The 22,771-nt window shown below is 36.6% G+C and overlaps 2 protein-coding genes across 3 annotated transcripts in view; one reads left to right on the forward strand and one right to left on the reverse strand.

Annotated features, from left to right (window-relative positions):
- tlcd2 (TLC domain containing 2) overlaps positions 1 to 9,603 on the reverse strand; it is a 24,805-nt gene extending 15,202 nt beyond the window's left edge. The window contains 4 exon segments of the mRNA XM_048160109.1: positions 6,363 to 6,445; positions 8,624 to 8,706; positions 9,012 to 9,165; positions 9,168 to 9,603. Coding sequence (XP_048016066.1) covers positions 6,363 to 6,445; positions 8,624 to 8,706; positions 9,012 to 9,165; positions 9,168 to 9,189 — 342 coding nt within the window. The 5' untranslated portion in view covers positions 9,190 to 9,603.
- A 2,738-nt stretch (positions 9,604 to 12,341) lies between these two features.
- Positions 12,342 to 22,463, forward strand: aifm4 (apoptosis inducing factor mitochondria associated 4). 2 transcript variants are annotated; one of them, XM_048161763.1, is made up of 20 exons: positions 12,342 to 12,499; positions 12,777 to 12,882; positions 12,954 to 13,035; positions 15,320 to 15,429; positions 15,669 to 15,778; positions 16,885 to 16,929; positions 17,016 to 17,091; positions 17,408 to 17,520; positions 17,658 to 17,744; positions 17,826 to 17,917; positions 18,044 to 18,174; positions 18,780 to 18,895; positions 18,980 to 19,051; positions 19,143 to 19,206; positions 19,298 to 19,374; positions 20,103 to 20,220; positions 21,478 to 21,576; positions 21,676 to 21,751; positions 21,851 to 21,955; positions 22,105 to 22,463. In XM_048161763.1, the coding sequence occupies exons 3-20, from the start codon at positions 12,968 to 12,970 to the stop codon at positions 22,136 to 22,138; spliced, it is 1,593 nt and encodes a 530-aa protein (XP_048017720.1). In that variant the 5' UTR covers positions 12,342 to 12,499; positions 12,777 to 12,882; positions 12,954 to 12,967; the 3' UTR covers positions 22,139 to 22,463. The 2 variants fall into 2 exon arrangements, with proteins under 2 accessions (XP_048017720.1, XP_048017721.1); XM_048161764.1 differs by having other exon boundaries at positions 12,777 to 12,833.
- Positions 22,464 to 22,771: the final 308 nt, after the last annotated feature.

Consider the following 22,771-nt stretch of genomic DNA (forward strand, 5'->3'; position numbering starts at 1 on the left):
ACTTTTTCTCATCTCGGCTGGACTTGGTTCAGTTGGTTGGTTGTTTTTAAATAACAAAAAACAAAAGTTCTATTTTTGGCAAATGTCAAGGCCCTTTCACGGCAAAATCAAAATGACGCAGGAGAAGAAACCCTTACGTCAGCAATAAAAAAAATAAAAAAAAAAAGAAAAACGTTATGTCATTTTTGCTTATTAGCATGGTTGAATCGGATCATCGAAAATCATCAGCATAGACAATAAAGTGAGATTAATTACATAATTATGTATTTTTTTTCTTATTATTGCAGGTTTTTTATTATTGCACTGTTTTTAATCATTTTGAGGAATACTGAATCTGTTTTGTGCAAGTGAGATGAGTAAATGCTCACATTTAGTCTAGATCTACAACAAGCATATCATGTTTACACTGTGCACACAATGCCTCTGATCCTCACTCACGATTTCTCAACATGGGCACAGGAGAGCTGTCAGTCAATACATGGGAACACAAAGTAACTTGCTTTACTTATTTGAAAAATACGTATTATTTTGTTGTAAATCTAATGCAGCTTCAAAGGGCTCTACACGATCCCAGCCGAAGAACAAACGTCTTATCTAGAGAAACAATCATTTTCAAAAAAAAAAAAAAAAAAAAAAAAATGTATATACATTTTTAACCACAAATGCTCTTCTTGCACTAGCTCTGCGATCCGCCATTACGTAATCACATTGGAATGGTCAAGTGTGATATAGGTGAATGTGCATATCCAATGTCTACAAAGCAAACGTGCAAAGACTAAGCCAAATGCCCTTTACAAAAAAGGTAAAACAACAGTGTCTGACAATTTTGAAGTTGGAGGAGAAAATTAGATGACTTTTTTTCGCCCTACCGCGGTACTTCCGCCTACGTCAAACGTGACCTTTCAACGCAATGCATGGCACATCGCAGAGCTAGTGCAAGACAAGCATTTGCGGTTAAAAAGTATAAACTTTTTTTTTTTCTTTTTTTTTTTAGAAAATGACCGATCGTTTCGCCAGACAAGACCTTATTCCTCGGCTGGGATCATGCAGAGCCCTTTGAAGCTGCAATTTGGACCTTCAACCAGTCAGTAACTGTTGAAGTCCACTATATGGAGAAAAATCCTGGAAAGTTTCCTCAAAAACCTTAAATTCTTTCCGACAGAAGAAAGAAAGACATGAAAATCTTGGATGACAAGGGGGTGAGTAAATTATCAGGAAATTTTAATTCTGAAGTTAACTAATTCTTTAATGAATCCCTGTATAATCAAGTTAGTTTCAGGTTCATTGTTTACCCAAGACACCTAAAATATAGCTAAAGTCTTAACATTTCAGACTTCAAAGATGTCTGTCTGAATGGTCATTGCTGTAGTGGTGGTAATTAGCTGCTAAAAAAAAAAAAAAAAAGAATAAAAAAATTTTTTTTTACCTGACTTTACCAAATCGACTGTTTGGTTGAACCATTCCTACTATGCAGTTCCATTACAACTGCATCACAGTCAGGTAAGCTACATAATTTTTTTTTGTTAATTTACACTGAAAACAAATTTTAATGTCAGGCATGTGTGGGCCCTTTTCTTACTACAGTTGACTTGTTTACCACTCATGGTACTGACAGCTTTTTCCAAAGTACAGCAGCTTGAACCAGTCAGGGAAAGCCGCAGGTTTAACACAGCAGAGCTGGATTATCAGGTTCTACAGAAAGTGCAGAGGGCTGTAATTGAGTTTCCTGGCATGACACTCGACTGCATCATTTAGCTATTGAGTAAAATCTGTCACTGAGCAAATACAATCACCTCAGGCTTCTGAGTAAAGGTGAACTAACAATCACCCTTGACTCCGCCAAACCGTCGGACTCCCCCCGCAGCGTTTTGTATTTTTCCACTGATTCTACCTCAGCATGAATGGTATGAATGAGAACTAATACAAACTGATCATCTCAGCCTCCTCTGAGACCTGCAGGCTTTAATTAGCAAACTCAATTGTGCTAAATGAATGGGGGATGAGAGACATTTGCTCTACAAAGAACCATTTCTGAGAAACTGATTTAAGGAGGTTTGTGGTGAGCCAAATGCCAAAAATGTTATTGGGTTAGTGTGATGCTTTTCACAGAACCACCTCTGGAAACTTTAGCATTTGCAAAAGTAACAGCCAAGCAGTAATACCCACAAACCAACCAAACCATTTTTAAATTTCACAAACCAAACAAACCATTTTTAACTTAAGTAACAGTTCTCTTTTTCCGTTTACTATACTGGTATATGACAACCACCGCAAACGGATGACTCCTTAAGCAATCAGTGTTTCCATACATGGACTTCCTCTTCACCTCAAATCAGGTTCATTCTTATGTACACTACCATTTAAAGGATTAGTCCACTTTTAAATAAACTTTTCCTGATAATTTACTCACCTCCATGTCATCCAAGATGTCCATGTCTTTCTTTCTTCAGTCGAAAAGAAATTAAAGTTTTTGATGAAAACATTCCAGGATTTTTTTTCCATATAATGGACTTCAATGGGCACCAAACAGTTGAAGGTCAAAATTAGTTTCACTGCAACTTCAAATTGTTCAGCACGATCCCAGATGAGAAATAAGGGTCTTATCTAGTGAAACCATCACTCATTTTCTGAAAAAAATTCAAAATTATATAAGTTTTAACCTTAAATGCTCATCTTGAACTAGCTCTCTTCTTCTCCTCTATTAGAATTCCAGCAGTGTAGACACTGCTAAGCGTAATACTGCCCTCCACAGGCCAAAGTTTGAACTAACTGTTATATACTATTGAACTAGCATATTGCATATAAAAATTAGTTCAAACTTTGGCCTGTGGAGGGCAGTAATACACTTAGCAGTGTCTACACTGCTTGAATTCTAATAGAGGAGAAGAAGAAGAGAGCTAGTTAAAACTTATATAATTTTCTTTTTTTTTTTTTTCTTTTTTTTTCAGAAAATGAGCGATGGTTTCACTAGATAAGACCCTTATTTCTCATCTGGGATCGTGTTGAACAATTTGAAGCTGCAGTGAAACTAATTTTGACCTTCAACTGTTAGGTGCCCATTGAAGTCCACTATATGGAAAAAAATCCTGGAATGTTTTCATCAAAAACTTTAATTTCTTTTCGACTGAAGAAAGAAAGACATGGACATCTTGGATGACATGGGGGTGAGTAAATTATCAGGAAAAGTTTATTTAAAAGTGGACTAATCCTTTAAGTTTGGGATAACTAAGTTTTTTTTCAAAGAAAAGAATACATTTATTCACTCAAAAGAATCCTGAAAAAATGCATCACAATTTACATTAATTCATTAAGCAGCACAACTGTTTTCAGCAATGATAAGAAATGTTTCATGAGCACCAAATCAGCAAATTAAAATTATTTCTGAAGGATCATGTGACACTGAAGACTGGAGTAACAATGCTGAAAATTCAGCTTTACCATCACAGGAATAAATTACATTTATTCCTGTGTTACTTTAAAAACAGTTACTTTAAAGCTGCAGTCCGCAATTTTTCCTCTTTGTCGCCATCTCTGTTTGAACCCTGCAATTGCAGTCATATGCGAAACAGTTACCTGCACGTGCGTTGTGCCTCGGCACAGCTCGTCAGCGCGGATGAATCTAATGTTTGCTGTCAATCACTATGACGATGTGGATACTGAACTTCAGAATCACAGATTCTACGTCTTGGAAGTATGACCAATATAAGAATTTTCACTGGAAAATATCATCTGAACAAGAAAGTAACATGTTTGCCACTTTCGTTCTGACCAACTGAGGAAAAAAGCATTAGGCTACAATAAATTGCACTGCCAATGATGATTAAATCTAACGATCGCTTAGCTCGGATCATGCCAAACTGTGCAAATTATTATTACTGTTATACTTTGTTCTCAAATCGTTAATGTTAACAACATCAGCATTACTATGACTATGTGTATATTAGCGTTAGCTGTAGATTTCAATTTCTGTATCCACTCCACAGTCCGAAGTCTTTTGCTTTTTGACTACAGGTGAATCTCCAGTTGTCACTGATGATTGTCATTTGGACCTTTCTGGATTACAATCCACCATCAAAATGAGAAGTTTCATTATTTCAGCTGCTGTGAGAAAAGACTTTAAATGATCCGCTACAAGCAGCATCCTCACGTGATAAAACCGACTAGCCTGGACTCCTTCCTTTCTGTTTACGGACGTGACGTAATGACGCACAGAGGAACTGCTGCATGCTCAAATTTCCCGCAGAAATCCACCAGGTCGCTCTTATTACAAAACATTATTACAAGCTTACCATTGTGAATTGAGACAAGATAATTAGATAGTTTTGAACACTGGCTGGTTATGTACTTGCTCAAAAATTGATTTTGGATCATTTTTAACCAAAAAAAGTTACGGACTGCAGCTTTAAGTAACAGGAGTAACAGATGCTCACACCTATCTTGATCACATGATCTAAAACTCCAATGATATTTGAATTCCAAACGGCTTTCCACACACTCCCCATTTGCCTTCGCCAACAATTCACCTGCAGACATTTTGATGAGCTGAAAAGAAGACAAACATAATGTTTTGGCGTGGCATGACAGATGTTCTGTCAAACCCGAACCAGCAACAAAAGAATGCCTTCTTGCTGCATTCCATTCAAACTAAGCACATCTAAAACAAAGCTTCTCTAATAATTACAGTTTGGCTCATGATGTAAACAGTGGGGAAGAATGGGATGGGGTGTAGATGAGAGGGTCTGACAGTTTCTCACACTGCCATTAAGAATCTGGCAGCACGTTCCCTCCAGCCACTTCACTGAATGAAATCTCAAGAAAAGAGGGAACAACAACAACAAAACCACAGAATGAAGCTGGCTACTTTACCAAGTGGTGACGCCATAGAACCCCAAATGAACCAAAGCTCAGAAAACCCCACTGAACTCAATGGAAGTGTTTGGACAGCGTCTTTCCTCGGCACATTGCAACAGAGCAGGACACGCTGGCTGTGATAATCAAAATGGTCTCGCTATTGATTTGTTTATCTATCTTAGCCATTTCAACAGTTGACCTTCAGCTGACCATCGCACCTCACCTTTTTCCAAAACGTATGTCTCAACACACACACGGCAATGACAAGGTGGTCAAACAGGTTGGACTATTTGAAAACACTAGAATCAGGTTGGTGTAGATTTTATTAGATGGGTGAGTAATACAGAAACCACTTTTGGAATGATGTTATTGTTTACCGACAAAATCCCCTTGACATCAAGGGCATATTCTTCGTACGTCGCTAACTCAGTTAGCTGGATTTGACTGATGGCGATTTGGCATGATCTTGGATTGTTCGGTTCTTCGACGCTCATCCTGGACTTGCTGTCATAGCAACAGGTCCGTAAGCTCAAACCTGCTCGGGAGCAGGCTTATTTCATGTAAACAGGATTAGATTGCATCTTTTTAAGCGGAGGTGATGCTTAAAGTCTGTCCCAGCCACTGCTACTTTCCCACAAGAGTACCCTAATGTAAACCAGGGACAATATGATTTAAAAATAAATTTGCAAATAATACTATAATGCCGTGTAGCGTCATTATTCGCTTGGCTGTTTCCTTATAAATGTCTAGAAATTCGTCAAGTTTTTAGTCAGGTGTCTTTTCTCATTCTATGATGTCATTACGTTGCCGTCTTGACTCCAGCCAATCGCTGCATTGCTGATCGTGGTTTCGTGTATCGATACATCTGCCCTTTTTATGGAACACGAGAACACGCAGTAATCTTAGACAACTTAATCCAGATATTTTAATCCAATCTGCAAATTCGTTTGAAAAACCAAATTAGCCAGAGTTCAGTTATCACGATTAGAAGATCTGGCATCTGTCAAATCATCTCAGATGTATTAAGCGAGGTACGAAGAATACGCCCCAAGTCAGTGGCTTTCTTTTAATTCTCATTAATTATTTATTTTTTCCATTATTTTATGACATTCTATTCATGAAAATTAAGCACATTTATCATCCAAATTCTCATAACTGTAATGCAAAAAATAATGAAATTTAATTTAAATTATGACATATTTAGAAATTAAGGTAGTACTTGTTGACCTTTAATTTAAGATGATTAAATTTTTAACCAATTTATTACAATAATCTGAATGTAATGAGAATCACTTTTGAATGGGATTTATTAAAAAAAAAAAAAAAAAAAAAAAAAAAATCAAGGATGACAAAGGTCTGGATGGAAGCATTACAAATGACAATTATGAGGAGAATATGTTTAACTGTCAAAAAAAAAAAAAATATCTTAATGGTCCTAAACATAAGCGTCATTGGCTTTCTCCAAAAATATATAATAATTTGTTTGTACCATTTTTTTTAAGTCTACTCACCACTACATGGTGGAAAAGGAGCTCCCATGAATGGCTGATCTTCTGATTGATAACCATATCAAAGAAATCATATATAAAGTACCCTGAAACACAAAAATGCATATTAACACTGTATTTCTCAAACAGAAAGGAAAGATCATTCAACAGGTTTTTCAACCAACAGATCCCATGACAAAAAAATGTGCTGGTTACCAAGATGTCAGTTCCAGAGGGCTATTTATATCCATCTCCCAATAAGAGGGTCTCCATGGAGACTGCATTTTAGAGCAGATCAACAACAAATGAAGCTCAATATAGGAGACTTCATTAATATAAATGTACTGATTAGCATTTTCAATATACACGCCTGTTTCCTGTTTCCATTTGTTTAGTTCACATTACACTAGTAGCAGTGTTCATTTTTTGAAAACAAGGTGGTGAATTAATTATGAATAATTAATTCATATTTTTAATAGAGAAAATGATAAAATCTATATTTAGGCATATAAGAAACATGCTTTCCTCAGACTTTTGAGCAATACCTTGAAAAGCCACAATTTTAAGGGGCTTTTTATGGGTACATACTATGCAGAGAAAACAGGACTGGGATACATTTTCCGTAATAAATGTAAACATAAAATCTTTTAAGTAAAGGCCCATTCATAAACAGTCATGTGACCTAGGGGGGGTAGCACTGGAGCCTGGGACGGATCATAAAGCCAGCCATTGATTCTGTAACTAAATCTGACATCTCTGCCAACTGTATGTGGGATTCCTAGAAGTATTCAAAATATCTCTGGTATTTGGCATCTTAAATGGGAGTTATCTACTTAATGGTTGAAATAAACATTCCAGTCAACTGTGCAGTGTTTAAAGGATTAGTTCACTCCAGAAATAAAATTTCCTGATAATTTACTCACCCCCATGTCATCCAAGATGTTCATGTCTTTCTCTCTTCTGTCGAAAGGAAATTACTGTTTTTGAGGAAAACATTCCAGGATTTTTCTCCATACAGTGGACTTCAATGGGGACCAACAGGTTAAAGGTCCAAATTGCAGCTTCAAAGGGCTTTAAACGATACCAGACGAGGAATAAGGGTCTTATCTAGTGAAACGATTGGTCATTTTCTAAAAAATAAAATAAAAATTACTTTTTAACCACAAATGCTCATCTTGCACTAGGTCTGCGACGCGTGTCCACGACTTTACGCATTATTTAGTCACGTTGGAAAGGTCACGAGTGACATTGGCGGAAAAGCCTTTGTCATTGTTTTACCTTTTTTTTGAAAAGGGCATTTGACTTAGTCTTTGCACGTTCACTTTGTAAACACTGGGACGGTACTTCTGCCTATGTCACGGATGACCTTTCCAACGTGATTATGTAATGCATGGCGCATCGCAGACCTAGTGAAAGATGAGCATTTGTTGTTAAAAAGTATCTACATTTTTTTGTTGTTGTTGCTGTTTGTTTTTTTTTTAGAAAATGACTGATCATTTCGCTAAATAAGACTCTTATTCCTCGGCTGGTATCATGTAGAGCCCTTTGAAGCTGCACTGAAACTGCAATTTGGACCTTCAACCCATTGGTCCCCATTGAAATCCACTATATGAAGAAAAATCCTGGAGTGTTTTCCTCAAAAAACTTAATTTCTTTTCAACTGAAGACAGAAAGACATGAACATCTTGGATGACATGGGGGTGAGTAAATTATCAGGAAATTTTCATTTTAATTCTGGAGTGAACTAATCCTTTAAGAGTGATGCAAAATAACACAATACACAAATAATAACTAATAATCCAAGGGGAACAGCAACATCCAGTGTTTTCCAGTAAGTTTCATGTCACATTAATCTCATTACTGCAATGCAATGCAAAAAAATGTCATTAATTAATTAGCAAAGAAAATTATATATTATTTAAATGATAAAATATTTATAAATCAATAGTATTATTTGTTGTACCTTTCATTTATGCTGGTTTAAATGAAAATATAGAATCAGAATCACTATTTAGCAATAATGGGAATTTGAAAAAAGAAAAACAGATTAATTAGGAGTCATTAGAATTTGGGGCGATGTGCTTATAGTTGTCAAAAAAAGACCCATATAGCAGTAAGGTCACCTGTCACCAAGTCTAACCCAGTTTCCTCCAATTACACTGGACACTGTTGCACATGACAGGTGCGTTTGTAACACATGGGCATAGGTGTAAGCATGCCCCCTCCGAAGAAACCAGATAAATAACATCTTATAACCCTTTTTAAAAATAATTCTTTATACTTACCGATGGATACCGATACCAGGGCGTGAGAGAAAACGGAGTGCGTTTCTATCAAATCCTCAGCCATCTGGGGATGCATGCAAAAACTACAAATACAGACGAATTATAATCAAGGCATGGCGTTTAAATGAAAGTGCACCAAATTTGTGAAAGATGTTGGGTAATAATGAACAACGTTCATATAATCAAGTGATATGAACCACATGTGTCAGCCTATCAAATGGCAAAGTGTCTGTTTAACCACATCCGTTAAACAAAGAGGTTTGCAGCCGAAAAGATCTTACTTTTGGATAAAATTCTCAAACATCTGATAAAGGCATCAAACAGATGGTGCATACGGGAGTATGGGTGTGTATTCCCCATGCACATGTGGGGGAATTCTGGCACTCACCATAGCACGGACCACACTCCAGTTATGAGGCTGTGTACGAAAGACGTGGAGATGTTTTTCCATTTCCAAGCGTTCCTCTGAGCTGTCTCGGGGATGGGAAGTTTGCCGATTCCACAGTTTACTAATTTGAAAAAGCCCACCGAGGATCCAATGGCAAAATCACTGAATTCAACTCCATATTTTAAGCGCGCGCTTCTGTCTTCTTGTCACTACCCGAGACTCTCGCGCGCGTCTAGACCTTTCCGAGATAAACCCGTTACGCTTTATCTGTTATTTCATCAAAAAGACATCCCGACTGTTTGTCTCTATTTCATTTTCACTTTCTGTAATCCAAACATATGCGACTATGTCGTTTCTTTTGGCAGAGCCCTCGTATAATTCAAATTTATCGATACTATCTTTGTTAATTTAAAAACAAAACAAAGCTTTTTGTCTTAGTGCTCAGTTTGTTCGGTCCGATGTAAAGCTAAGAAGACACTGATTTCTCAGTTGCGATTGAAGATGAAATAGTATCTAATGCATGCGTTACAAAATCCTGACGCTTGTGTAACTTTTTGCTTTTACAATTACCAAACAAGAGACTCCCCGCCCAATCATCGTGAGGCGCGGTTGAGCAAATAAGCGTCTCGGGCGTGTGTTTCTCTTACCTCTAATCCCGCCCCTTCGTGTCACAGTGGAATTATGGGAGATGTAGTATATGTAAGGCTTTCGTAACTTGCAATTTAAAGGGATAGTTCACCCAAAGATAATATTTTTGTCATCACTTAAAAAAAATAAGTCATTGGTTACCGTCAACTGTCTGGTTAGGCCACCAATATTCTTTAAATTATCTTCTTTTGTGTTCAGTAGAAGAAAGAAATTCATACAGGTTCAGAACAAATTGATGGTGAGTAAGTGATGACAAATTTTTAATTTTGGGGGTGAACTATCCCTTTAAAGGGTTAGTTCATCCAAAAATGAAAATAATGTCATCGATTACTCATCCTCATGTTGTTCCACACCCGTAAGACTTTCGTTCATCTTCGGAACACAAATTAAGATATTTTTGATAAAATCCGATGACTCTGTGAGGCCTCCATTGACAGCAATAACACTCCCTTTTTCAATATCTAGAAAGCTACTAAAGACATATTTAAAACAGTTCATGTGACTACAGTGGTTCAACTAAAGTGACGAGAATACTTTTTGTGTACCAAAAATAACAAAATAGCAACTTTATTTCACAACTATTTAGAGATGGGCGATTTCAAAATGATGCTTCATGAAGCTTCGAAGCTTTACGAATCATTTGTTTCAAATCAGTGGTTCAGAGCGCCAAAATCACGATTTCAGTAAACGAGGCCTTTGACGAGGCTTCGTTAAGTCATAAGGTGACTTTGGCAGTGTTTTGAAATCACCCATCACTAGATATTGTGGAATAAAGTCACAATTTTGTTTTTTTTGGCGCACAAAAAGTGTTCTCGTCGCTTTATAATATTAAAGTTGAACCACTGTAGTCACATGAACTGTTTTAAATATGTCTTTAGTAGCTTTCTGGGCATTGAAAAAGGGAGTGTTATTGCTGACAATACAGGCCTCACTGAGCCATTAATATGTGTCCCGAAGATGAACGAAGGTCTAACAGGTGTGGAACGACATGAGGGTGAGTAATGAATGACATAATTTTCATTTTTGGGTGAACTAACCCAAGGAAGAAAAGAAAGTGGTTGGAGTCTTCAGCTGACAGACACTCAGATTTGATCTTGCGCCACAAAGCTTCTCCAGCCTCATCATTATCTGTCTGAAAAATTTATTTTATTCAAAAAAATGTTTTCCCATGGCTTTTATTTGTTATAGCATATTTGGCCTATTTAAACTTTTGACGGTTAGGCTACATTAAAATTACGTGTATGCTATATATGCAGTTTTAATAATAATAATGATAATAATAGGTAAATTCATTTTATACCAATGGATTTTCATTGAAAAATTGTAGACCTATATATAGTTCTTCATCTAAATCCTTGCTGAAGGCCTATATTAAATGTTTAAAATGTCATTTCCACCAGAAAGTGATTTGAGATGTGGTGGGCATAGAATTTCATAATTCATCAATAGATGTCTGTCCACTGGACATACACTGTTGAACACAGTTAACAAACTGAAGGAAGTATAGAGTCAGAAAAGTGTGTTTCAATTAGTTTAATTTCTGAAAATCCACATGGCCAGAAGCACAGCAGGTGTTTTTCGTGGTCTAATTGGTGGCGTCGAGCGCCATCTTGTGGTTCTTTTTTATGTAAGCTGTGCTGTAGCTGTTTCACAACACTTGAGTGGTCATTACATGTGACTGAAACCATTAACAATTTAGATACAGAGTCAATGGACCAAAAGGAAAGTTAAAAAAAAGAGAGAGAATAAAGAAAATGCTGTCATTATTTACTCGCTCTACATACAATAACTTTCTTTCTTCTGTTGAACATACAGGAAGATATTTCGAGAAATGTCTGTTTTTTTCCACATAACGGAAGCCAATGGTTACCAAAACTGTTTGGTTATTAACATTCTTTAAAATATTTGTGTGTGTGTGTGTGTGTGTTTGTGTGTGTGTAATAAATGATGATAGAATCTTCATTTTTGGGTGAACTGTCCCTTTAAGAAGCAATCAGGCTTTTCTCTTAGGGAATATAGGACTACTGTATGAAAAACAAATTAGGCATCACTTAGTAGGCTATACTTTTTTCAGTACATATTCAATAATTCTGTAGATGAAACTGTTCAATGCAAACATTTTTTTTTTTTTAAATTGAACAATTAGTCATGTGCAAATAACACGGCAATATCAGTACATCTTTGCATTAGAATATACAGAACAGGTGCATGAAATAAATACAAATACAATTAAAAAAAATGAAATGAAATTTTCAATGCAAAAATTTAATGAGTCGTAGAGGAAAGACATTTAAAGAAATATGAGGATATAGTTAAAAAAAAAACATAAAAGTAAATAATAAAAACATTATATAAGACTAACATCAATTGAAAGAAGCCTTTTGTATTTCGAACAAAGTAAAAGATACATTTTACAATCCTTTACAGAATTTACCCATGCAATGTAACTATCAAAATTCATGGCCATTGACAGCAAGTAACCAAGCCCACATGAAGAAGCATTGGCTGCCAAATACTGTATTCACAATGCAATGTAACTTTATACAATGTAATGCCCCTACTAAATATATGGAACTTGAATTTGCTTTTCATAACAACACATAATGTCCAAAATGCACACCTGAAACAGAAAACAGAAGTTATTTAAGCCTATTACAGAAGCAGCTCATTAGCTTCTCACACACATTTTGATGTGACCGCCGCGTGCGCTGATTGGCCGACAGCCTCGCTCTGCTGTGTCACGATGAGGTGAGGTGGATTTAACTACTTTACTCTGAATGGACTACAGAGAAACCAGCAACAGGTAGCCGTTTGAGAACCGGAGAATTTCGACCAGACAGGTAAGAATTGAGGAAAATGATAAAGTACAGTGCGAGGACGAGAGCAGAGATGCTTAGCAACATGAGCCGATAGTACAAATATTGATCGTGTTGTCCTGCGTTACAATCCATCTCAGTTTAGGGTGTGTTGTTTCAGTATTCCACGAAGCCAGTGAGAGCTGGCAACGCGCTTTCCTTATAAAAAATGAATAACTTTTTTACTTATGCTTTTGTACACTCTCTTGTGTAATCTAGTTACCATCGCTACCTATCCCTAATAATGTATCTTGTGTTACAGATAATTAGTGAATACGGTTCACTTGCAAGTTCAAGTCTCTTCCTCCATCCTTTGAAGGTAAACTGCAGTGGAAGCTGATTGACCAGAAGTGCTTTGCTGTATAAAGGTAGTAGGACATACAGTATAGTGATGTTTGAAATGCACCGGTTGTTGCATTACTAGTTGTTATTTCTTCAGCTGAAAAACCAACAATGGAGACAAAGCAGTGTGAAGAGATCACGGAGATGGTGTGTTTAGAGTCAGATCTGCAGGATGGACAGTAAGAAGTGACTTTTAGATTACATTTGTATATAATTTGTAGACAATAAATAGGATATTGTAAGTGTTTGTTTAATTTTATTACTAATGTTATAGTGTATTTACTATCATATTTATTATAAATACATTGGCGATCAAAAGTTTGGAATATTTTTTTTTTTTTTTTTTTATGTTTTTGAAAGAAGTCTCTTATGCTCACCAAGGGAGCATCTATTTTTTTAAAATATAGTAATGCAGTAATATTGTGAAATTTTATTAAAATTTTAAATAAATGTTTTCTGTTTTAATATATTTTAAAATGTAATTTATTCCTGCTATGGCAAACCTGAATTATCAGCAGCCATTACTCCAGTCTTCATGATCCTTCAGAAATTCATGGCCACTAAAAATAGAAAACAGTTATAATAGTTAGGGATGCACGAAATATTAGCCACCATATCAGCATTGGCTGATATACACTATATTGCCAAAAGTATTGGGACACCCCTCCAAATTATTGAATTCAGGTGTTCCAATCACTTCCATGGCCACAGGTGTATAAAATCAAGCACCTAGGGTTGCAGACTGCTTCTACAAACATTTATGAAAGGTCGCTCTCAGGATCTCATTGAAGTCAAGTGTGGTACCGTGATAGGTTGACACCTGTGCAATAAGTCCATTCGTGAAATTTCCTCACTACTAAATATTCCACTGTCAACTGTTAGTGGTATCATAACAAAGTGGAAGCAATTGGGAACAACAGCAACTCAGCCACGAAGTGGTAGGCCACGTAAAATCACAGAGCGGGGTCAGTGCTTGCTGAGGTGCACAGTGCGCAGAAGTCGCCAACTTTCTGCAGAGTCAATAGCTACAGACCTCCAAACTTCATGTGGCCTTCAGATTAGCTCAAGAACAGTGTGTAGAGAGCTTCATGGAATGGGTTTCCATGGCCGAGCAGCTGCATCCAAACCTTTCATCACCAAGTGCAATGCAAAGCGTCAGATGCAGTGGTGTAAAGCACACCGCCACTGGATTCTAGAGCAGTGGAGACGTGTTCTCTGGAGTGACGAATCACACTTCTCTGTCTGGAAATCCGATGGACGAGTCTAGGTGTGGTGGTTGCCAGGAGAATGGTACTTGCCTGACTGCATTGTGTAAAGTGGGGATTATGGTGTGAGGTTGTTTTTCAGGGGTTGGGCTTGACCCTTTAGTTCCAGTGAAAGGAACTCTTAATGCTTCAGCATACCAAGACATTTTGGACAATTTCATGCTCCCAGCCTCATGGGAATGGTTTGGGTATGGCCCCTTCCTGTTCCAACATGACTGCGCACCAGTGGACAAAGCAAGGTCCATAAAAACATGGATGAGTGAGTTTGTGTGTTGGTGTGAAGGAACTTGACTGGCCTGCAGAGTCCTGACCTCAACCCGATAGAAGACCTTTGGGATGAATTAGAGCGGAGACTGCGAGCCAGGCCTTCTTGTCCAACATCAGTGCCTGACCTCACAAATGCGCTTCTAGAAGAATGGTCAAAAATTCCCATAAACACACTCCTAAACCTTGTGGAAAGCCTTCCCAGAAGAATTGAGGCTGTTTTAGCTGCAAAGGGTGGGCCAACTCCATATTAAACCCTACGGATTAAGAATGGGATGTCATTAAAGTTCATGTGCACGCAAAGGCAGGCGTCCCAAAACTTTTGGCAATATAGTTTATGTTCGTTTTTAATGTTATCGGCCAGATAAGAAAATTTGGCTGATATATTAAAGCCGATAAATAATGGATTATTTCCTTCAGCTCAGACACTTCAGATGCACACTGTCCACCATGCTGGTTTTGAATTGCTCGAAATATGATTGAAATCACTTCAAAAAGGAAAATACAGTTAAGTGCAACATGTGCAGCTCAAGTCTGTTATATAAGATACGTAAAATTATAATGAGAATTATAATGAGAACATTGTAATTGTGTGCTTAGGACATGGCTTTTAATGGTGAAACTTTTGTTTTTGTAATCAGGCTTTCAAAAATTATAAATTAAAAAAATTTATTTAGATTTATTGAAATAGCCAGTATATCAGTTATCGGCTTTCAAATATAAAGAATTATCGGTATCTGAAATTTTCAAATCGGTTCATCCCTAATAATAGTAGTTGTAATATAACATAATGTTAATGTTTTTACTGTATTTTTGATCGAATAATTTCAGCCCCCCAAAAATGAAAAAATCATAATTATTCCACATTTTTGACCACCAATAATTGCATTCATTCATTCATTCTGGCACCATGTCCCCCGTGTTCGTCCTACAGAATGAAGGAGGTTGAGGTGGACCAGCATAAAATCCTGTTGGTACGCAATAAGGGAGAATTTGCTGCTGTGGGTGGTCTGTGCACTCATTATGGCGCCCCACTTATCAAAGGTAGGGTTTGTTCTGATAATCACACAGGCTGACACAATCTGAGCAATAAATAACCCTGTCCTGTGTTTACTTAGCACTGTAAATACAATGAAAACAGGTTTTGCTTTGTTTTTTTATTCAGCATTCTATCCTTTACCTTTGTCATTCTTAACTCTGACCTATATCCGGTTACATTGCCTTTGTTTCTTTCAAGTCTACTGTGACATTGTGTTTCCAACAATCACAATTCATGCTTGTAGGTGCATTGGTTGGAGATCGAGTTCGGTGCCCATTTCATGGAGCATGTTTCAATACTAAAACTGGAGATATTGAAGAATTTCCTGGGCTGGATTCACTGCCAACGTTCAAAGTATGATTACATACTGCAGGATGACACTTAAAGGTGCCCTAGAATTAAAAATTGAATTTACCTTGGCATAGTTGAATAACAAGAGTTCAGTACATGGAAATGACATACAGTGAGTCTCAAACTCCATTGTTTCCTAATTCTTGTATAAATCTCATTTGTTTAAAAGACCTCAGAAGAACATGCGAATCTCAACATAACACCGACTGTTACGCAACAGTCGGGATCATTAATATGTATGACCCCAATATTTGCATATGCCAGCTCATGTTCAAGCCATTAGACAAGCCAGTATTAACGTCTGGATCTGTGCAGAGCTGAATCATCAGACTAGGTATGCAAGCAAAGGACAATAGTGAAAAATGGCAGATGGAGCAATAATAACTGACATGATCCATGATATCATGATATTTTTAGTGATATTTGTAAATTGTCTTTCTAAATGTTTCGTTAACATGTTGCTAATGTACTGTTAAATGTGGTTAAAGTTCCCATCGTTTCTTACTGTATTCACGGAGACAAGACTGTCGTTATTTTCATTTTTAAACACTTGTAGTCTGTATAATGCATAAACACAACTTCATTCTTTATAAATCTCTCCAACTGTGTGCAATGTTAGCTTTAGCCACGGAGCATAGCCTCAAACTCATTCAGAATCAAATGTAAACATCCAAATAAATACTATACTTACGCGATTAGACATGCTGCATGACGAACATTTTGTAAAGATCTTTTTTTGGGGGTTATATTAGCTGTGTGAACTTTGTTTATGCTGTTTAAGGCACTCAGGGGGTGGGGAGCAGGAGAATTTAAAGGTGCCGCAGCCTGAAACGGCGCATATTTAATGATGCCCCAAAATAGGCAGTTAAAAAATGAATTTAAAAAAATCTATGGGGTATTTTGAGCTGAAACTTCACAGACACATTAAGGGGACACCTTAGACTTATATTACATCTTTTAAAAAGACGTTCTATGGCACCTTTAAGAAATCAAGCATTTTTGTTACATCATATGCCTGTTACAAATTATGTCACATGCAGTTTCCCATACAGTATATTTTGAATTAAACCATTATCTATTTTTTACTTGTCCTGTCCTGTCCTGTTAAGGTCAAAGTTGAAGGTGGTAAAGTTTATGTCACCACTGATAAAAAGGTTAGTCATGTACATTACAATTTTCATCAAGATTAATTGTTTTTGAGGAGCATTTCTTGAAATGTTATGTATTTTGCACTTTTTAGAAACTGAATAAGCGTGTTAAGAAAATGTGCGGTAGAGTGCCTGGAGTCAGTCACACGGTTGTTCTGATTGGAGGAGGTGAGTAATACATACATCATCTAGACAAACCTTTATACATTTATAATGCTTATTTCACTTACTTGCTTATTTTATATTTCACCTCATCCACGCCCCCTAGAGGGTTTTGTGTCGTACTGCAGGGGGTCAGCCAAATAATGCAAATATGTTTAACAAAAAACAAAGCCAAAATTGAGAAGCTGAAGTTCAGCTAAATGTTTCATTGTCTCTCCATCAAATAAATATATTTAAATATATATATTTAAGTCTATCCACCATAGCCTTAAAAATCTGTCATCGTGGGAAATGCAACATTTGTGTGTTTGTGTTTTCACAGGTCCAGCTTCATTGCAATGTGCAGAAACCCTTCGTCAGAATGATTATGGAGGGAGAATTATAATGGTTACGAAAGATGAGCAGCTGCCTCTGGATAAGACCAAGCTTAGCAAGGTTGGAATGGACCATAGATGAAACAAAACCAGATTATATGATTTTATTGTCTCCCCATCGTCTTATTGAATTGATAAACCACAGTATTTTCTTGTTTACTGTTTATGAAGATGTTGTGTGTTCATGGTCTCTTGTAGGCAATGAATATTGAAATTGAAAAGGTGTTGCTACGACAGAGTGATTTCCTTCAACACCATGGAATTGAAGTGTGGACTAAAAAAGAGGTGGGTTTCATTTATATCTTTCATTTATTTTCACATGCATTGTATTTATTTGTGGACATTAACAATAATTGTCCCTCAAAGGTAAAGTCTGTTGACACAGAGGCTAAAACATTGACTTTCAAGGATGGCACTGTCCAACATTACGACCAGCTTTTGATTTCTACAGGTGGCAGGTTAGATCATAACTTGTGCTAAATATTAAATCAATGTCTCATAAAAAGACCATATATAATGATAGACATATGGATCTTTTATCTGAATGCAACATCTGATGGTGACTTATGTACTTCTGTCTTAAGAGCCAGACCTCTGCAGTGTCCTGGTGCTGAACTAGAAAACGTGAAATTGCTGCAGAGCTATAAGGATGCCACAGAAATTCATCACATGAGTGCAGGCAACAAGGCCGTCGTCGTTGGAACTTCATTCATAGGTATACAGAAATAAATTGGAAAGTAGTATTATTTCACAAACACTAGGGCTGTGTCCGAAAGCTTAGGCAGCTGACTTGTTGCCTCGTTGCCCAATCAGGCAGTGACTTTGCAGGCAGCGTTTGTGCATGAAGGTACCTCAGGAAACTTATTTCAGACCATCTTCTGAGGCTGTGTAGCGGTTTAATGATGAGAGAGAGCTTTGGTGATAACAAACCGAATATTTAATTACTACAATACTAACTTCCCACTGGAAATGATATCTAAAGTGGAAAAAATGTAAAAAAAAATGTACATTTACACACAAACTGACCACCATCTGCAAAATTTCAGATGCCATTTTTAATTTTTAGCTCAACTGTCATGCATTGCAACGCACAGGATAGTGGGATGTCAAAGGCAGCGAAGGATACATTTATGCTGCCTTCAGAAATTGATCAGAGGAAGGTATCTCACTAGACCAGATGTGACACAATCATTGGATTTGGACGTGTCTTGTTGCCTTCCTACCTCCGTATGCTGCCTGCAGAAGCAGCATTTTCCAGCTTTCGGACGCAGCCTAAGTTAATGGCAGTATTGCAAATTATGACTTTCAATTATCAATCAGGAATGGAGGTAGCAGCTTATCTGTCTGACAAGGCAGTCAGCGTCAGTGTTATCGGCAGCAGTAAGTTTCCTTTCCAGTCATCATTGGGTCCAGCTATCGGAAAAATGACAATGCAGGTCAGTGAACATTGTGGTATTTTCTTTCATTTTGGGTTTACTGTTATATGCCATCTATCTCAAGTAATTCATCTTCTGTGAAAGATGCTGGAGGAGAAAAACGTAAAGTTCTACACATGTAATGGTGTGGCTGAAATTCGGGGGGAAAATGGAAAGGTACTGTACGTGTAAGAGCATTACTAAACAATCATAGAGCTGATGTCAGTGCATCGTAATATAAATAAAATATCTTAACTTAATTGTTTAGGTCAAGGAAGTTGTTCTGAAAAATGGTGAAGTCCTTCCAGCTGATATTGTAATTGTGGGCATTGGTATGTACAAAAACAGTTTTGTCATAGCAGTTTTGCTGTTGTCACTGAAAGCTGTTTATTTCTAAAAGTTACATCTATATCCCTTTCAAAGGCGTCATTCCCAACTCTGATTTCCTTAAGAGAACATCAGTGGAAATTGATTCACGCAATGCTGTTGTTGTTGACAAGGTAACCGCCTTCATATCACATAGAGCGAACATTTTGGGTTAGTTCACCCAAAATATAAATTTCTGTCATTAATTACTCACCCTCATGTCGTTCAACACCCTTAAGACCTTTGCCAATCTACGGAACACAAATTAAGATATTTTTGATAAAATCTGAGAGTTTTTGTATCCTCCATAGAAAGCAATGAAATTACCACATTCAAGGTCCAGAAAAAGTAGTAAAGACATTGTAAAAATAGTCCACGTGACTACAGTGGTTCAACCTTAATGATATGACGCGACGAGAATACTTTTTGTGTGCAAAAACAAAACAAAATAACGACTTTATTCAACAAATTCGTCTCTACCCTGTCAGTCTCATACGCTGTTTATGTTGCAGAGCTTCTGTGTTCTACGTCAGAATGGCTCAGTATTGACCTGCTCCTGTGTCAGCATCACACACATATGTCATGCTGCTTGCATGTGCAGTGTCGACCAATACTGAGCCGGCATTCGGACATAAACATGAAACATGTCTTTACTACTTTTCTGATCCTTGAATTTCATTTCTTTCTATGGAGGATAAAAAAAACCTCTCGGATTTCATCAAAAATATCTTAATTTGTGTTCCAAAGATGAATGAAGGTCTTACGGGTGTTGAACGACAATTCATGACAGAAATTTAATTTTTGTGTGAACTAACCCTTTAATGAACAAATATAGCAGTATTTATGACATTGTGTTTTTCAGTTCATGAAAACCAACATTCCTGATGTCTTTGCTGCTGGAGATGTGGTGTCTTTTCCACTTCCTTTGCTCGGACATAAGAGAGTCAATATTGGACATTGGCAATTGGCGCAAGCTCACGGTACCACCTGATATAATAATAAGAGTTTGAATGTTCAAAAATACACTTAAAGGGTTAGTTCACCCAAAAATGAAAATAATGTCATTTATTACTTACCCTCATGCCGTTCCACACCCGTAAGACCTTCGTTAATTTTCGGAACGTAAATTAAGATATTTTTGTTGAAATCCGATGGCTCCGTGAGGCCTGCATAGGGAGCAATGACATTTCCTCTCTCAAGATCCATCAAGGTACTAAAAACATATTTAAATCAGTTCATGTGAGTACAGTGATTCAATATTAATATTATAAAGCGATGAGAATATTTTTTTGTGCACAAAAAAAACAAAATAACGACTTATATAGTGATGGCCGATTTCAAAACACTGCTTCAGGAAGCTTCGGAGCACAATGAATCAGTGTATCGAATCTGTTCGGAGCGCCAAAGTCACGTGATTTCAGCAGTTTGGCGGTTTGACATGCAATCCGAATCATGATTTGATACGCTGATTCATAATGCTCCAAAGCTTCATGAAGCAGTGTTTTGAAATCGGCCATCACTAAATAAGTCGTTATTTAGTTTTTTTGGTGCACCAAAAATATTCTTGTTGCTTTATAATATTAATATTGAACCACTGTACTCACATGAACAGATTTAAGTAAGTTTTTAGTACTTTTATGGATCTTGAGAGAGGAAATGTCATTGCTGGCTATGGAGACCTCACTGAGCCATCGGATTTCAACTAAAATATTTTCAACTAAAATATCAAATAAACATTTTTGGGTGAACTAACCCTTAAATCATTTAAAAGTTTGGGATCAGTACATTTTTTTAAAGAAATAATACAGCAAAGACATTTTGTTCTTTTTAACTTTCTATTCATCAAAGAATCCTGAAAAAATTATCATGGTTTCCACAGAAATATTAAGCAGCATAACTGTTTTCAAAATAATAGTAAGAAATGTTTCTTGAGCAGCAAATCAGCATATTAGAACGATTTCTGAAGGATCATGTGACACTGAAGACTGGAGTAATGATGCTGAAAATTCAGCTTTGCCACCACATAAATTGCATTTTAAAATATATTAAAATAGAAGTTATTTTAAAATCATAATAATATTTCACAATATTACTGTTTTTACTGTATTTTTGATCAACTAAATGCAGCTTTGGTGAGAGACTTCTTTCAAAAACATTAAAACATGTTACTCACCCCAAACCTTTGAAGGGTGGTGTTTGTGGTAATGTGTAAAACATGTGGTTGTGGTCTTCCACAGGAAGAATTGCTGGCTTAAGCATGCTGAATCAACAGGTTGCGATTAATACTGTGCCATATTTCTGGACCATGCTGTTGGGGAAAAGTATCCGATATACAGGTGACCATTCCAAGATAAATCTCCATTCTCTGAGCAAATATGATATTTTAATACATGAATAAAGTAATTTTATCTCTTCTTCTATTTATATTCTACTAGGCTATGGAGAAGGATACACTGACATTGTTTTTAAAGGAAGAACTGAAGAAAGAAAATTCTTGGCATTTTATATCAAGTAAGCTGATTTTTGAAGAAGCCTTAAAAGTCCATCAAATCTTTATATCTTAAAAACGAGGATCTCTCTTCATTCATCACTGTTTATATCATAATCCAGAGATGAAGAAGTTGTTGCAGCTGCCAGCTTGAACTTTGACCCTGCTGTCGCGAGGTTGGCAGAAATGTTATTGATGGGGAAGAGGATCACTAAGGCTCAGGCACAGTGAGTATCAATAAGTCAGAAACCCTCAACTCATTGCATCCATATGCCAGAGCAATGAATTGAAAAGCAATTAGTGAATTTATTTGTGTGCATTTCAAATGTGAAACCTGTTTAGAGGATATAATACAGGATTTGCTCTGCTTTCACAGATCTGATGACCTCAGCTGGTTGCAGCTCCCATGAAAGTGCTTTGGCAACACTTCCCTCCATGACTGTATTGATTACAGTTTGTCCATCTATCATTTTATTTGACTGTCTTGCCTATAGCTTATATTCAGTAACAATGTGTGTTTTGTCCTGTGTTTTGTCTTCTATATATATTTTTTTCCATATAAATGTTGTTTTTTTTCTTGGAAGGAAGAAACATTTCTGGTCCAGTTATTCTTAGAAACAGCTGAAGACCAGCTGCAGCACTTGGGTGTACTAAATAATGTCCGATAAGTATTTGTGTCAGTCGGACATTTTATGATACAATAAAATATATGACTTTTTCTTTACTTAAATATTACATACCCAAGTAAAGTTATCATGTCATTTTGATTAGAAATAACACATAAAAATATAAAATTTGTACATTATAAAAATCATGATGTCTATGGAAAATCCCTATAAAACATGGAAACCCAACATGTGTGTGTGCATAATGCACATTAAGCAAATTTTCAAAGCATAGATAATTTTCAAAGATAATTTGTGACCCTGGACGACAAAACCAGTCATAAGGGTCAATTTTTTGAAACTGAGATTTATACATCATCTGAAAACTGAATAAATAGATTTCCATTGATGTATGGTTTGTTAGGATAGGACAATATT

Source organism: Megalobrama amblycephala, linkage group LG16 (assembly GCF_018812025.1).
Source record: "Megalobrama amblycephala isolate DHTTF-2021 linkage group LG16, ASM1881202v1, whole genome shotgun sequence".
NCBI lineage: Eukaryota > Metazoa > Chordata > Actinopteri > Cypriniformes > Xenocyprididae > Megalobrama > Megalobrama amblycephala.